The sequence below is a fragment of the Equus przewalskii genome, chromosome X (genome assembly GCF_037783145.1).
Source record: "Equus przewalskii isolate Varuska chromosome X, EquPr2, whole genome shotgun sequence".
NCBI lineage: Eukaryota > Metazoa > Chordata > Mammalia > Perissodactyla > Equidae > Equus > Equus przewalskii.
The window spans coordinates 59,461,458-59,477,582 of NC_091863.1; the positions used below are offsets into that span (position 1 = coordinate 59,461,458).

General features: G+C 38.1%; 2 protein-coding genes across 4 annotated transcripts in view; both read left to right on the forward strand.

Annotated features, from left to right (window-relative positions):
• Positions 1-886: 886 nt before the first annotated feature.
• On the forward strand, positions 887-5,130 carry COX7B (cytochrome c oxidase subunit 7B). Its single transcript, XM_008508692.2, has 3 exons — positions 887-1,047; positions 3,545-3,669; positions 4,929-5,130. The coding sequence occupies exons 1-3, from the start codon at positions 1,008-1,010 to the stop codon at positions 5,004-5,006; spliced, it is 243 nt and encodes an 80-aa protein (XP_008506914.1). The 5' UTR covers positions 887-1,007; the 3' UTR covers positions 5,007-5,130.
• A 3,634-nt stretch (positions 5,131-8,764) lies between these two features.
• ATP7A (ATPase copper transporting alpha) overlaps positions 8,765-16,125 on the forward strand; it is a 132,221-nt gene continuing 124,860 nt past the window's right edge. For all 3 annotated transcript variants that reach the window (XR_011536195.1, XM_070605791.1, XM_070605792.1), the window contains exon 1: positions 8,765-8,998. The gene's annotated coding sequence lies outside the window, so the exon portion shown is untranslated. The remainder of the gene's footprint in view (positions 8,999-16,125) is intronic.

The following is a 16,125-nucleotide window of genomic DNA, read 5'->3' on the forward strand; positions in this document are numbered from 1 at the left end:
AGAGACATGACAATTAAATTCAACACGGGGACCTAGATTGAATTCTGAACAGAGACACTGGAACAACTGGTGAAATCGGTCTGTGAGGTGTAGTGTGTCGATATTAAAATTTCTGAATTTGTTATCTGTACTGTCGTTATGTAAGAGAATATCTTACTCTCAGGAAATGAACCCTGAAGTATTGATAGGTAAAAGCACATCATGTACGCAAGCTATTTTCAAATGGTTCAGCAAAAAAAAACCCCTATATATATGTATAACAGAGAGAGAACACGTGGCAAAATATTACCAACTGGTGTACCTTGGTAATGGGTATACAGTTCTTCCTTCCCGCTAATATTTTATTATGAAAATATCCAAACATATAGAAAAAGTGAAAGAATTATACTCTGAACACCCAACATCAAGATTCTACAACCAACGATTTGTTAAATTTGCTTTATCATATTATTTATCCAAATATTAGGAATTCTTTTTACTATTCTCGCAACTTTTCTCTAAATTTAAATCATTTCAAAATTAAAAGTTAAACGAATTAGTATGTAGTAATAGGAGACAAAAAAATTAAAGAAACGAAGTCAGTTTGGGGGGGGAACAGAAAGAACTGCTAGCGTGGAGCGAGATACAAGCTTAAGCTTCTGAAACTCTATCTTGAAGCTGGTGCCTTTGAGGACTCAGTCTAAGATCAGTGTCGCAGCTCTCCTCTATGGAGCCTAGCTTCAAGGCGGGGTGGCGGTGGGGGGCTGTCTCTCATTCTTCGGGAAATACCATCATACGTCACTCATAACGCGTGAAACTACATTTCCCGAAAGGCCTTTATATTTCCTTGCTGTAAAGAGGATTACAATTGTGATAGGTTTTTAAGGTCTCGCGAGATTCCATTAAATCTCATCAAAGAGCCCAGCCGAAAGCCATTTTGTTTTTCAGGGCTCTTTGCAAGGGTACCTGACGTGCAGTAGCAAGAAACCGGCAGCTGCACTTGCCGCAGTTCTGTCTTCAGCTTCAGAATGTTTCCCTTGGCCAAAAACGCACTAAGTCGTCTCCCAGGTGAGCAAAAATTGTGAGCAAATCATTTCCAACCGCCTTTTATCCATTTGTCCTCGTGGTCTCTCGTGCCCTTTCCCTCCATCTGCATCCCAACCTAACCCTAAATGCTCAGTCTCCCACCTCGCTTCAAGTTAGTGGGAAGATGTCTTTAGTATTAGCTTAATCACCCAGTGTTTCTGTTTTCGGTTCCCAGCTCTCTTTCTTTTACCGGAGTCATAGTCTAGCGCTTACTTTTTTTTTTATTATTAAGTAACCTACGATTTCAGGGAAGGAGACGCTTGGTGGACACCTCTCCTTAAATAATTTCGTAAATTTTAGCTTTGCGGATACGTTTACCTCCAAATAGAAGTACCTTCTCTCCAATTCTTGTAACCGTAACGGAAGAAAACTGTAAATCCAGCGCTTCATCTGGTTTCATTGCAGGGAGACAACGTAAATGGTAGCCTTGCAGCTTTTATGTTATCTGTGGGTTGTTATCTGAGTATTTGCTGCCCCGAAAGCAGTTGTGATCATTTTTTCTGTATCTAAAAGTTAGACAGGTACAGGGAAATTTTGAGACCAGTATTATGTATAGATAATGCACTAGATTGGAGAGAGAAAATTCATTTCAGTGCTTGATTTGCGCTGAAGGTGACCTTGAGTAATGTGAGCAGTTGTTTTACAATGAAAGTGACCTTAAGCATTTACCATTTAGCTTCTTCAGCCATCTTTTTATTTTCAGTTTACTGAATCATTGGAGATATTACTAGATTGTGTTCTAAACACTCAAGCAGCTTTGACAATATCCAAAAAATATTTGCCCGACTGGTTTTTCATATTCCAAAAGTCACGTCTGTTATCTCTTTAATTTTGGGCAAATGATTTAACCTCTCTGAACCTCATTTTCCTCCTTTGTAAAATAAGGGGTTAATAACCTTACGGAGTTGTTGAGGATTATATGAGATTACCAGTAAGTGGTAACTAAACCATTTTTTGTCACAGAAGAGAGGTCTAAAGAAATCTACTTGGGTGACCTGAGTGTTGAGGTCATGAAGCGTTGCAGAATTGTTTAGTAATCTTAATTTCTTTGCCCTTTGAGCAGGTCAGGCCTTGTACCTCAGGAAGGGAATTTTTTGGGTTTTTCTCAATGTGGAATTCACACGGTTTTTAACTGCTCTAGAGCAGAGTATATTGTAAAATGTTTGTAAATTTGCTCAAGTTTGACTAAAGGTGAAAAAAAACCTGTAAGGCAGTTAAGAGAAGAAACCATTAATGGTCAAATAACTATCCTTAAACAACCCATTATATCACACAGAAACCATTATATTCTTAAGTGAATGGGCAGCATTGTTGTTTCTTTAATGCGTTTTCCATTGCGTACTTAAGTACCTTCTGAGGCTCTGAGAGGATGAGGATCTGCTGCTTAGATTGGAGAAGAAGCGAAAACCAGAGAAATAATGCATTTTCCAATCTTGGCTCTTTCCCACACCCTTCTAAGTGTCTCCAGAGGCAGTTCGAAAACTCTTTCTACTAAAATAAAAGTAAAAGGAAAGTTTTAATGTTGTCATTCTGCTCGAAAACCTTTACCTCTACCAAAAAAGTGACCCTCCATGATCCTTTCTAGTTTTACCCCCTATTAGTTGTCTATGCTCTTCATCCTTCAACGAAACCTAATTGCTTTTCTAGTTCAGTACGATAGGCTTCTCTGTCTCTACTTTTTTCAGATTCGTCTTTCCCACATCTGCATAACCTAATCTTACCTGCTATTCAAGGTGCTTAGCTAACATTCTACTTCCTTGTATTATAGTGATTTGTGTCTATATGTCTGATATCCTCCTCTAGACTGTAAGTTACCTGAGGACAGGGTCTGTCTTACGTATTTTCATATACCCCATTTCTTTTATCATGGTGCTGTATTCATTAGTAATGTTTTTAAAAATCAGTATTACTCTAGTTTTTGGAGGGTTTTTTCCTAATTTTAAGGTCATAAACATTTAGTGTGCTTTAATTTGAAGTTCATTTTAAACTTATTTACCCTTTTATGTTGTAAGTTGTTGAGCACTGCTGAGTAAACCTTAGTGAAAATTGAAGTCATAAGCCTTCAAATTAATGAATAGGAGCCAAGTTCCAGAGGTTATACAAATACCGATTTATAGTGAATGTTACTGACATTGCCTTTTCTTTGTTTTTTTTCCCCTAACATTTTATTATGAAAACTTGCAGACGTACAAAAAAGTTGGAAGAATTATATAATGAACATCTATGTACCCACCACATAGATTCTACAATTAACATTTTGGTATATTCGTTTTGTCACATATTTATCCGTCTGTCAGTTCATCTTATTTTTGATGCATTTCAAACTATGTTACTTTGCTTTTAGCTACAATATAGCATTTTATTGAACTACATAATACTGTAAAGTTAGTTTCCTTGGCTTTCCTAATTGGCAGTATCAATTACATACGTTTTCTTTTCCTGACAATTGATGGATATGCTTCTGTATTTTTTTTTCAAGTTCGAGGAATTCAGCAAACAGTGGCAAGGCAGAGCCACCACAAACGGACACCTGATTTCCATGACAAATATGGTAATGCGGTATTAGCTAGTGGAGCCACTTTTTGTATTGCTGTATGGGCATATGTAAGTATTCTTGATTGATGTTTTAGATGTTTTTCATTCTCATTTAGTTCATGTATTTGAAATGTTTTCACACATTAGTATACATGTCTAGTTAGAAGTGACTTTAGAAATTTTCTAATGTAATCACCCACCTAGTGCAGAAATTTCTTCCTCAACATTCAGTATTCATCCATCATCTGTTCTTAACCTTTCCGTTAACAAGTTGCTTACTGGACACAAGGCAGCCCTTTCTGTATTGTGTAGCTGTTGAAAGGATCTTCTGTTGAGGTAAAATCTGCCTCCTTCATATTCTGCCCATCATTCCGTTGCAACACAAATTCTGATCCCATTTCCATGTATCAGCCATTAGATATTAGAAAATTGCTATCATCTTTCCTGGATCTTCTCTTTCAGATTAAACATCCTTAGTTCTGTCAGTCATTTTTTTGTTATACGGTTTCCAGGGTTTTCACCATTTTGGGCCACCTTCCTTCACTTAATCAGTTTTTCTTCTAAAATTTTGCCCCGAGAGCTGAGTACAGCATTTCTGATGGATGAGCTATAAAGTGACTTGCTTTCAATACTTTAGCTTTTTACGTGTTACATTTAACAGCCTGCTTACCAGTCAGTGTACTTGCTGGTTAAAAGTAGGTGTCTTGAAGTTAATGATAAATACATAAGTGGATTTTAAAGGATATGAATCAACCCTTGCCTTAATAAACAAAGATGCTTTATTAATAGGCGTTTTTCATTCTTGTTTGATCTTCCTAAAATCAGATACACTATTAAAATAAGCGTGTGTGCTTAATTAGAAGAGTAAACAGATGTTGAACTAATGTGTGATCACAGGCATTTTGGAGGTGAAGTGGTCCTTAATAAAGGGATATTACAAAAGTGTTCTTTTGCAGTATTTAGGTCGTTGTGGTTGAGTGAAGCAGCGTTTTGAGAAGGTAGTATAGAAATGCAAAATATAAATTTGAATTAATTAAATAAAATTAATTCTGTTCCTCAGTCATACTAGCCACATTTCAGTTGCTCAATAGCTGTATGTGGCTGGTGCTACTGTATTGGACAGTGCAGATATAGAACATTTCCTTTGCTCTAGAGAATTGGGCCAGCAATTAAGTTTGGTCTACACAGAGAGCACTATATCTCGGGTGAGTTTCTGTGTGTTTTTAACCATAGAGCAGAATACCTTTGGCACTTTTAAGAAATAGTCTCTAAGGGAGAGTGGATTCTGGTTTAAACATATATAACTGACAGCATTTTAATTCTTACAGACAGCAACACAAATTGGAATAGAATGGAACCTGTCCCCTGTTGGGAGAGTCACCCCAAAGGAATGGAGAGACCAGTAATCATCCCAGCTGGTTGTTATAATGTATTATTTCAAAACCAACTCATAATTGATGCCAAGTGAGAACACTGTGTACCCATTAAAATATGACATGATTGAAGAATAAAGTACATTTGAAAGCTTCATTGTAGGTTGGTTTGTTTCTTTTGTAAATGAAACCAAGCTCCATGACTTTTCATTTATTTAACCTTAATGTTAAAGTCAAAATGCTATGCAACTTCTAAAATAGCTTTTCTCTATGAGGTAGTGTGAAGGGAAAATTTCGGAAGTCAACTTTACAGTAGGCGGAAATTGTAGTTCATGAATAACTGATCACAGAGTTATTTTGCATCATCTTTGAGTTAAAAGTTTGGTGTCCAGATCTTTGGTATGCCTACTAATTTCTACCTGTCATTTATGTTTATAGTTGGAATTGGCATTATTAAGTCCTTTTCACTCCTGCCAGGAGAATTTGGGGTGTCATCAGACCCATGGGAAGAATGGTCCTATCAAATGAACTAGAATATCTGAAGACTAGCTAGCTCCTTGGCTCCCTTGGCACATTTATCTTAATTAGAGCTTTAGATTTTTCAGCATATTTATTTGGGGTTTTTATGATGTTACTAAAGAAAGGATCTGTCAAATAGAGTTTATTTTCACTTATCTAACTACTATCAGTGACCTCTGCTGTTGGCTTTCTGTAATTATACCAACTTTAAGATTTTTGGATTTTCCTGAATTCAGTATGACATTGGATGTTGTGTGTAAGGTATTGACTGGAGAATACATCTACACCATGTGCTTCATTAATTCCTTGGTCAAAGGCTGTAAAGTAAGCCTCATGTAGTAGTTTGTTGATGGTGCTCTAGTAAGCACAAAATAGTTTCAGTCGAGCAGCCTGTCTGTATTGGCTAAATCAGTGATTTCTAAAGTTCACTGACCTGGCATTGTTAGTTATCAGGTGAGTGGCTTTTGGAAATCTCCAGATTTACCTGATGTAGATAAAGATTTAGACTTAACCAAACATTTGAAAACTTTTTACTTATTACATGAAATACTAGAGGAATGCTCTCATGGCAGTGTGTCCTGTTTTCTCATTAAATGCACCAAAGCCAGTAATTTCATGGTTTGAGTAAGAAAAATACTTTGAATGTCACTGCAAAATGAGTAGGTTGCAACACTAATAACTATATAGTAGTGCCACTATTCGATAAAATTTGAATGAACCCGTAGAAAGGATGTTACAATAGGACTAAAGTATTCAAACGCATGTAACCCTGAGACATGATTAAGCAAAATAAACGTCATCAAGGAAGCTTCAACCTTCCATTAGACTGTTTACCTTTTCATTACTGACTTGGCCCTGAAAATTTCTAATGACTGGAGGTAATTTTCAGTGTGATTTGTGCCAGTTCTGTAAGGTAAGTGATAATTGTCAGCTATTCTGATAGGCAAAAAGAGAGGCATGACATTTGAATATGTCTGTCCATTTGCCCGCATATATGTTGCTCTATGGAGTAAAACCTAGTAGTGGTAATCAGCATCTTTGAACAAACTTCTAAACTTAATTTTGTAGTTCATCTCGTCCTGATGTGTAATTCTAAAACTACCATGGCCATTACCGGAAATGAAGCAGCAGTTTAAGTCAAATTATTTTGTGCCATCACAATCTTCTGACCTTGCAGCTTTCCTAGTGTACTCAGAGTCAAAAGTTTTATCCTCTCATAAATGTACTCAACTTAGCCCATAACACGTCACTGTGAGAGTTTAATAATACCTAGAGTGGGAAGGTTGTCAAATTAGTTTCCCCATCAAAAATCTATGAAGAATTTAGGTAAATGACTGGCGGCATTGCCAGTCCTTTAAAGCTTACTCATTGGAGGGCTATGAATTGTTTTTTAGTTAGGGTGCATGTCATAAATCCCATTCTTAATTTCACTCTAAAACGTGTTCTTTTAAATTCACTAAACTTATTTTGATCTAGGTGCCATGGTAGTTGCAGAGGCACAGATGTTGAGTTCTCACCCTTGTGACTATTAACTTGATTGGAGATACTACTACCACTCCGTAAGCATTTGGGGGGCACCTACTGTCTGCTCAATGCCAGAAAACCTGATTACTTCTTGAAGACATTCCCTTTTATTTGAGAGCTCAGTGAAACTAATATTGTAATCCTAAAAAGTGGTGGTGTGCTTGTGCATTGGTGAGGGCGGTTAGGGATGATGCATTTAGAGATAAGAGGTGTGTGAGCAAAAGAAAGGCTCAGTCACTAAGGACGAATATGGTGGAGGATCTTACAGCTCCTAACAATCAACTTTACATAAAAAAACTAGAGAGCTAGTAGATTTGCTATTCTAGTAAAGCTTTATTTTTGGTTTCTGTCAGTGAATTTGTTTGAAAGCATAGGACAGTGTTAATATTGTAGTTACAAACCAACTTGCTAATAATTGGGAGCCCCCTTAAAAGATCTTAATTTCATGTGATATGATTTTTAAGATCTTAAATTTGGGGCTGAAACTGTATCTTAATGGTTAAGGCTGTGCACATTGATTGACAACTACAACTTAATGTCTGGGAAGGTAAGGAGTCCTGAAGCTGATTTTTTTTTTTTTTTTTTTGCTTGAGGAAGATTGGCCCTGAGCTAACATCTGTGCCAGTCTTCCTCTGTTTTGTACGTGGGATGTCGCCACAGCCTGGCGTGATGAGTGGTGTGTAGATCCGCGCCACAGATCCAAACTGGGGAACCCTGGGGCTGGGTAGTAGAGCGTGGGGACCTAAACACTAAGCCACCAGCCGGCCCCAAGCAGATTTTTTATTTATGTGGATGGGTGTAGAGGGGGAAGTAATAGGTTCAGGAGGAAGTGATTTCTTTCTGAAGTACTTAATTGAAGGCCTAAAATAATCCTGTGATTAATTTTCCCATACATCTTATGACAGATAGTTAATGAAAGCTGATATGAAAAGACTACATCTCGCTTCAAAATTAGTGAGAGAGAACCTCTCCCTCTTACGTTGATGTTTATAGTTGGAAAAAAATCCTAGGATTTTGCTTTTTAAAATGTCAAATTGGAAAACAAGAATCAAAGAAGACATTTTTTCTCAAATGCTTTCTGTACCATTCATTGCATTGTATTGCTACAATTTATGCATCTCATTTCTATCTAAATTCATGGTGATATACTCTAATATTCTCTGCATCCTTGGAATCCTCCAGATTCTTAAGATGATGGATGAATGAACAAATGAATGAATGGGCAAGTGGTTCAGCGCTTGGAAGGGCGATGTGAAGGTAGTGTGAAGTGAGATCCCTGCCCCAACTCCAACACACTCACACATAAAGATTATGTATTTAAAAGCATCAATTAAAAAAATATGAATTCAAAACATTTTCTGAGATCATTTTTCAATAGATGACGGCAAGTTCATAGTTCTGGCGTTCACATCTGGAGTTAGGCTACACAAGTCTAGCAGAAGCACGTTGAGTTCATGCCGGGAAAAGCTGAACTATGTAGAAGATGATGTGCGATGAGCTATATGGCACTTCCTGGCTGGAGGCTGGGAAACTACAGAGGACACAGGTTCGGGCGGGTCGTTTTGTTTTGCTTTGCTGTTGGCGAGGGGGAAGGGGGTTCTCTGCAGCGCCACAAGGGAAGACTTCCGCCTGAGGCTGCGCGGCGGCCGGGCAGCAGGGGGCGGGGGACGCGCGACTCCAGTCATGGCGTGCCCCTTCACGTGACGCGTCCCTCTCCCGGCCTCGCCGGCGCTGCTTCCGGCCGGGGCAGCGCCCGGAAGTGGGGGGAGGGAGGGAGGAGGGGCCCAGGGCGGCCGCCCGCCGGCGGGGGTGGAGGAAGCGAAGAAGCAGAGGGAGGAGTTGCCGCTGCCGCCGCCACGGCCACAGCCACTGCCGCTCCTGTGACTTGTCCCGGCGTGTGAGATCGGAGCCTGCGCGCGTGGATTTGTCGCTGCCACGGGCTGCGTAGCTCCAGAGGTTTACCCATAGGACAGAAAACCCAGGTAAGTCAGATACGGGCTTCCCGTCGTCCCTTTCTACGGGAGGGGTGTTCCGTGCTGTCAGTTTGTACTACCTGGAGTGGCGAGAAGGTCATTTTAATCTGGGGCAATTTCCATACTCTCACTTCTTCACAACTCAGGTGTTCACCACACTCATGTGTTACCTCCCCTAGGAGGGGATAGAGGAAGGGAGATTAGGTCCTGAGCCGTGTCACTTTCTTGTGCTCTCCTGGAGAAGTGTCCTGATCATCCATGGCCTATGTTACCTAATTAATTGAAAGTACGAGAAGATCTATGCCCGGTATGAAAAGTCACATCGATTGATCACCACTATTAATGAAATAATGTAAAAAAAATAGATATTTTGCTTTTTGTCTCGCTCTGGGAGCATAAGCTAGACTGAGAGAACTCTCCCGTTTCGATTTCATGTTGTTCATTCCGTTCCCTTCCCACTAAAGTTACTCTCCATCCTTGTCGCGCCCTGTGGCATCTTTATCTTTGACGCTTTTTGTTATAGACCTTGAGGTTATCCTAAGCACTGACAACTCTTTTATCGTTTCACAGGTCAATGTTTTTCAGCATCCGATCTTTGTTTTAATTACAGCCTCTTCATCTACAGTAATATGGCTTTGTATTGAGACTTCATGTGTGCAGAACGTTGAATTAGGTGATATTGACGTGTGTGTTTCGGGGGATAGGGGGCATTACACAAAAAATAGGACCGAGTCCCTTGCCTCAAAAGAGTGTGCAATCAAGTTAATGGAGTTCAGTTAGGAAGACAATGGGTTCTAGCAGCCCCACTGATTCAATAACTAGGCTGCTTATCTCATCCATTTTAAAGGGTATTTTGAGCTGAGATTTTATATTTTAACTTTTGAACTTTCTTGTGTCCACTGTCATGACATGAGAGGGTTTTCTTGTACTGGAGAGGCTCACAATGTAGTAGGAAAGATAGGTACAGCCTTTTAATCTCAGTGACATTGTACATTAGAAACAAAGTATTGTGTGAGTGCAGGGAAGGGGGCATTTGACCTGAGCCTTGAAAAATGGTGGGATTTAGCTTTGCAGGAATGGAGATGGGGAGGGCAGCCTAGGTAGAAGAAATAATGCGAGGAAAGGCTTGGGGGGCTGGAAAGATGCCGGGCATCTAGCAACACACTGTATGTCAACATCCCTATTTCTAACACAGCCGCATCTTCGAAATGTCACTGGTTAAAAGGAAAAAATGTAGAATACAGAGCTGGTAAGCTTAGAACTATATCAAACTACCCTCCAGCCAGTAAAAAAAATGTTTCTATATAGAAAAAATACACGAAATGACAAAAACAGTGCTAATGTATGAGATTTAATTCTGAATGTAAGCTCTTAAAGGAGAAAAAAGTAAAGTTTGCTCTACTTTAGTTCTGATTGAGTGTTGTGGGTTAAATATAATTTGGAATCATTTTTTAAATTGCTGGGAATGAATAACAACATTGTCTAAAGCTAGAAGCTCTTCCAGGTTTTCCCCAAGGAATTTCTGCATTTCCTTTTCTCCTCCAAACTGATTTCTCTACTGATCTTCTTAATCTCATAGAAACTGTTCTTTTCCAGTCGTAGTCTTGGAAGAGCTTGATTCTTGGCCTCTGGGTAGGGTTAGATTCAATACTAATCTCTCCAAAGGATGGGTTAACATCTCTAGTCTCTAATGCAGAAGGTTGTTAAAAAACACGTGTAGAAGCAGTAAAATTTGTTTGAAAACAGGGAAAGGATGAGCAAATATAACCCAAACTAATGCACTACAGTCTTACTTCTGTGAGGGCTCTAAGGCAATTCATTCCTTTTTATAAAATCCTTCTCATTATAACTACTTTTTATTTTTTGCTGAGGAAGGTTTGCCCTGAGCTAACATCCGTTGCCATTCTTCCTCTTTTTGCTTGAGGAATATTCACCCTGAGCTAACATCTCTGCCAGTCTTCCTCTATTTTGTATGTGGGACGCTGCCTCAGCATGGCTGCCTACAAGTGGTGTAGGTCAGCACCCAGGAGCCCAACCTGGACCACTGAATTGGGGCATGCCGAACTTAACCACTAGGCCACAGGGCTGTCCCTCATTATAACTACTTTTGTCCGTATGTTTAAAAATACTTGGAAAACTTTAATCAAGACTTTTGACATCCCAACGAGTGAAAATAATCTTCATTTACCAGTTGGGAAAGTAAATTGTAAGGAGAGATTTGTCTGAGGTGATACAGGCACTGGCATAGATGAGAATAATATTTGGGAGTTTTGTCTCAAAATTCCCTCTACTCATCTTTGTTAAAGGGCAGGACAACATTTAAAGTATTACAGAGTTTTGTTTTTAAATATGATCTTTCTTTGGACTTAAAGCAAGATGGGGGTGGAGGGGAGGCCAGCGAGGGAGACAGGCAACAGTCAGACCTATTTCAGTTCAGTCTGCCATCCCAGCAATCATGTTTTTCACTTATAAATCTCAGTCTTCAGCTTGATTTCATGTGATATAACTTTCCTACTTACTTGCTGAGCTAGTATGGCAGGAAAAGTATCACACCTTTAGAATATATTTCATTAAAATGAAAGGGCAAGATGTTTCTGGTTTTATAAATATGTTTCTAGTTTCTCCAGCACTATTAGAAAGTCGGAATGATTTCCTCATCTTTGTGGGCTCAAATGTGTGGGATATTGGTAGATTACATCAATTTTCATGGATACTTCTTTCATTGAAGGCCATGAGGATAAAATATACCCATTTTGAGCTGGTTAGTTGCACTGTCTCATGTTTTCTGTCCACATTTCGATTATTCAGCTATAGCTCAAGGATTTAAATTTTTTTCACCTATTTTTACTTTATAGTCCTCTAGTGTAGTAGTCCAGTTTTCCAGACTTGTAATCAGGAGTGCATTTTAACAGTTTACTAATTGAAATAAATGGCTTATTTCATGTCTTAGGGAAATTGTTTTAGCCTGGTCATTTACCTTAGTTGATTTTTTTGCAAAAAATTGAGGTGTTTTCTTTTATGCTGTTCTAATTGCTGCTGATCCTACTTGTGCATTTGATGTTCCACCCAAAGCAGATAGGGAGGGAATAATACTGGAATTACTTCCCTCCCCTACTCCCACCTGAGAGTTTGCAGAGTGCTGTATATTTCTTGAAATTGTGGAGAAAATGGTTTCTGCTCTCTTGAGCGTTCACCCAAAGCACACTACCTGCCTCTCAGGAGAGGAGAGCATTAAGGGGGCTTCTGTTAAGACTTGAAAAACTGTCGACAGAGATATGAGAGGAGAGAGAAAGAATTCCACAGTGGAGAGCCCTTAAAGAAAATTCTTAGGACTATTTAGGGTAAATTTGCAGCTGACCTCTAGTGGCATGAGGTTGATCCTTGAGCCAGCAAAAGCTTCCAGAGAGCTTAGTTGTTAAAGAATTGCAAGGGTAATCTCTTTTCTTGATCCTTGCACTTAGAATGGTAGGAAAAAAAGGAGTTATTTGTTTCTTTGGTGATGATAAAATTATTTGCTCTAAGAATTCTAATTGAATTATTAAATTAATCATTAATAGTATTAAAGTAATAATGTGAAGTATATTATATTAATTATTAAATATAATAATATTAAAATATTAATATTAGTTTGAATTACTTGTATACAACAGTTTCATTTTGGCCAATAAATGCTTTCTCATATTTTACTATACCATTTCACTGTTAATTCCAAATATCACTTTTTAGTTCAGATTTATGGCCACAATATCTTGGTATTAATTTCTAATCACAACTGTAAGTGCATTTATATGTATTAGCAATCAGATTGGTGTCATATGTCTTCAAGTATAGTCCATCTAAAGCAAAGTGTTTTGTCTTGCTCATCTCTTTCTAGCTAGGTCATGACAGAATTTTAGTCTTAAAAACCCTTGTAGTCTTCAGATAGCTTTAAAGCCTTAAATTCATTATATGATGATGGAGAAAGGAATAATTTGTTTAGTACAATATATTATTTGACCTTGAGTGTCAGGGTATGATTAGGATTGCCTAAGGGTTTGTCTACAGTGTTTATAAAAATAACCCACAAATTCCTGTTTCTTAACTTTAGGGGAAGTGGTAAGTCATGGGATTTTCAATCTTTTACTTTTTTTTTTGTGCACATAAGTGAAGGAGACCAGAACTGTCTGGTGTGAAAAATAAATCTCGTGCTTTGTCTATTGTTTGTACTTTGGTAAGAGCTGACATATTCTTTCATAGGGCCAGATTTTATCCCCAGACCTAGCAAGTAGCTAAACTGAGATTTAAAGCCAGTCAGTCTGGCTTCAGAACCTATGCATTTGCCTAAAATAAAGGAACAATATTTTTTTTCTTGAGGTCATAATAATTTAATACATTGTGAAATTTCAGTTGTACATTATTATTTCCAGTCACCATATAAATGTGCCGTTTCACCCCTTGTGCCCACCCCACAACCCACTTCCCCTCTGATAACCACTAAACTGTTCTCTTTGTGTGTTTGTTTATCTTCCAAATGAGTGAAATCATATGACGTTTGGCTTTCTCTGTCTGGCTTATTTCACTTAACATAATACCCTCACGGTCCATCCATGTTGTTGCAAATGGGATGATTTTGTCTTTTTTATGACTGAGTAGTATTCCATTGTATATATACACTAGATCTTTTGTATCCAATCATCAGTCGATATGTACTTAGGTTGCTTCCATGTCTTGGCTATTGTGAATAATGCTGCAATGAACATAGGGGTGCGTAAGTCTCTTTGAATTGTTGATTTCCAGTTTTTTGGATAAATACCCAGTAGTGGGATAGCTGGATCATATGGTATTTCTATTTTTAATTTTTTGAGGAATCTCCATGCTGTTTTCCATAGTGGCTGCACCAGTTTGCATTCCCACCAGCAGTGTATGAGGGTTCCCTTTTCTCCACATCCTCTCCAACATTTGTTCTTTTTTGTCTTGGTGATTATAGCCATTCTAACAGATGTAAGGTGATATCTTAGTGTAGTTTTAATTTGTATTTCCCTGATGATTAGTGATATTGAACGTCTTTTCATGTGCCTATTGGCCATCTGTGTATCTTTGGAAAAATGTTCATATCCTCTGCCCATTTCTTGATCAAGTTGTTTGTTTTTTTGTCGTTCAGTTGTGTAAGTTCTTTATATGTTATGGAGATTAACACCTTGTTGGATATATGATTTGCCAATATTTTCCCCTAATTGGTAGATTGTCTTTTTGTTTTGTTCCTGGTTTCCTTAACCTTGCAGAAGCTCCTTAGTCTGATGAAATCCCATTTGTTTATTTTTCTTTTGTTTACTTTGTCCAAGTAGACATGGTATTCGAAAAGATCCTTCTAAGACCGATGTCAAAGAGTGTACTGCCTATATTTTCTTCTAGGAGTGTTATGCTTTCAGGTCTTACCTTCTAGTCTTTGATCCGTTTTGAGTTAATTTTTGTGTATGGCGAAAGATAATGGTCTACTTTCATTTTTTTACATGTGGCTGTTCTGTTTTCCCAACATCATGTATTGAAGAGACTTTCCTTTCTCCATTGTATGTTCTTAGCGCGTTTGTTGAAAATTAGCTGTCTGTAGATGTGTGGTTTTATTTCTGGGCTGTCAATTCTGTTCCATTGATGTGTGTACCTGTTTTTGTACCAGTACCATGCTGTTTTGATTACTATAGCTGTGTAGTATATTTTGAAGTCAGGGATTGTGATGCCTCCAGCTTTTTTCTTTTTTCTCAGTGTTGCTTTAGCAATTCGGGGTCTTTTTTTGCCCCATATGAATTTTAGGATTCTTAGTTCTATTTCCATGAAGAATGTCATTGGGATTCTGATTGGGATTGCATTGAATCTGTAGATTGCTTTAGGTAGTATGGACATTTTAACTGTTTATTCTTCCGATTCATGTGCATGGAATATCTTTCCATTTCTTTATTTCATCATCTATTTCTTTCAGTAATATAGTTTTCATTGTATAGGTCTTTTACCTCCTTGGTTAAATTTATTCTTAGACATTTTATTCTTTTTTTTTGTGATTGTAAATGGGATTGTGTTCTTGAGTTCTCTTTCTGTTAGTTCATTATTAGAGTCTAGAAATGCAACTGATTTTTGTAGGTTGATTTTGTACCCTGCAGCTTTGCTGTAGTTGTTGATTATTTCTAATAGTTTTCTGATGGATTCTTTAGGGATTTCTATATATAGGATCACGTTGTCTGCAAACAGCGAGAGTTTTACTTCTTCATTGCCTATTTAGGTTCCTTTTATTTTATTATTTTTTAAAATTTTTCTTTTTTCTCCCCAAAGCCCCCTGGTACATAGTTGTATATTTTGATTGTGGGTGATTCCTTTTAATTTCTTTTTCTTGCCTAATTGCTCCGGCCAAAACCTCCAATACTATGTTGAATAAGAGTGGTGAGAGTGGGCACCCTTGTCTTGTTCCTGTTCTCAGAGGGATGCCTTTCAGTTTTTCCCCATTGAGTATAATGTTGGCTGTGGGTTTGTCATATATGGCCTCTATTATTTTGAAGTACTTTCCTTCTATATCCATTTTATTGAGAGTTTTTATCATAAATGGATGTTGGGTCTTTTTTTGTGTGTGTAAGGAAGATTATCCCTGAGCTAACATGTGTGCCAAATTTCCTCTATTTTGTAAGTTCGAGGCCGCCACAGCGTGGCTTAATGAACAGTGCATAAGTCTGCACCCGAGATCAGAACTTGTGAAGCCCGGGCTGCCATAGTGGAGCACAGGAATTCAACCACTGTGCCACAGGGCCAGCCCCTGGATGTTGGATCAAATGCTTTCTCTGCATCTATTGAGATGATCATCTGGTTTTTATTCCTCATTTTGTTAATGTGGTGTATCACACTGATTGATTAGCGGATGTTCAACCATCTTTGCATCCCTGGAATACCCACTTGATCATGGTGTATGATCTTTTTAATATATTGCTGTATTCGGTTGCGAATATTTTGTTGAGGATTTTTCATGTATGTTCATAAGCGATATTGGCCTGTAATTTTTCTTCTTTGTGTTGTTGTTGTCTGGCTTTGGTATCAGGGTGATGTTGGCTTCATAGAATGTGCTAGGAAGTGTTCCATCTTCCTCACTTTTTGGAATAGTTTGAGAAGGATAGGTATTA

Bases quoted from the DNA above. Each gene is read 5' to 3' on its own strand.
- COX7B (XM_008508692.2), top strand. From the start codon at position 1,008: ATGTTTCCCTTGGCCAAAAACGCACTAAGTCGTCTCCCAG. The intron at 1,048-3,544 runs GTGAGCAAAAAT...TTTTTTTTCAAG, and splicing joins CGCACTAAGTCGTCTCCCAG to TTCGAGGAATTCAGCAAACA. The intron at 3,670-4,928 runs GTAAGTATTCTT...TAATTCTTACAG, and splicing joins GTATTGCTGTATGGGCATAT to ACAGCAACACAAATTGGAAT.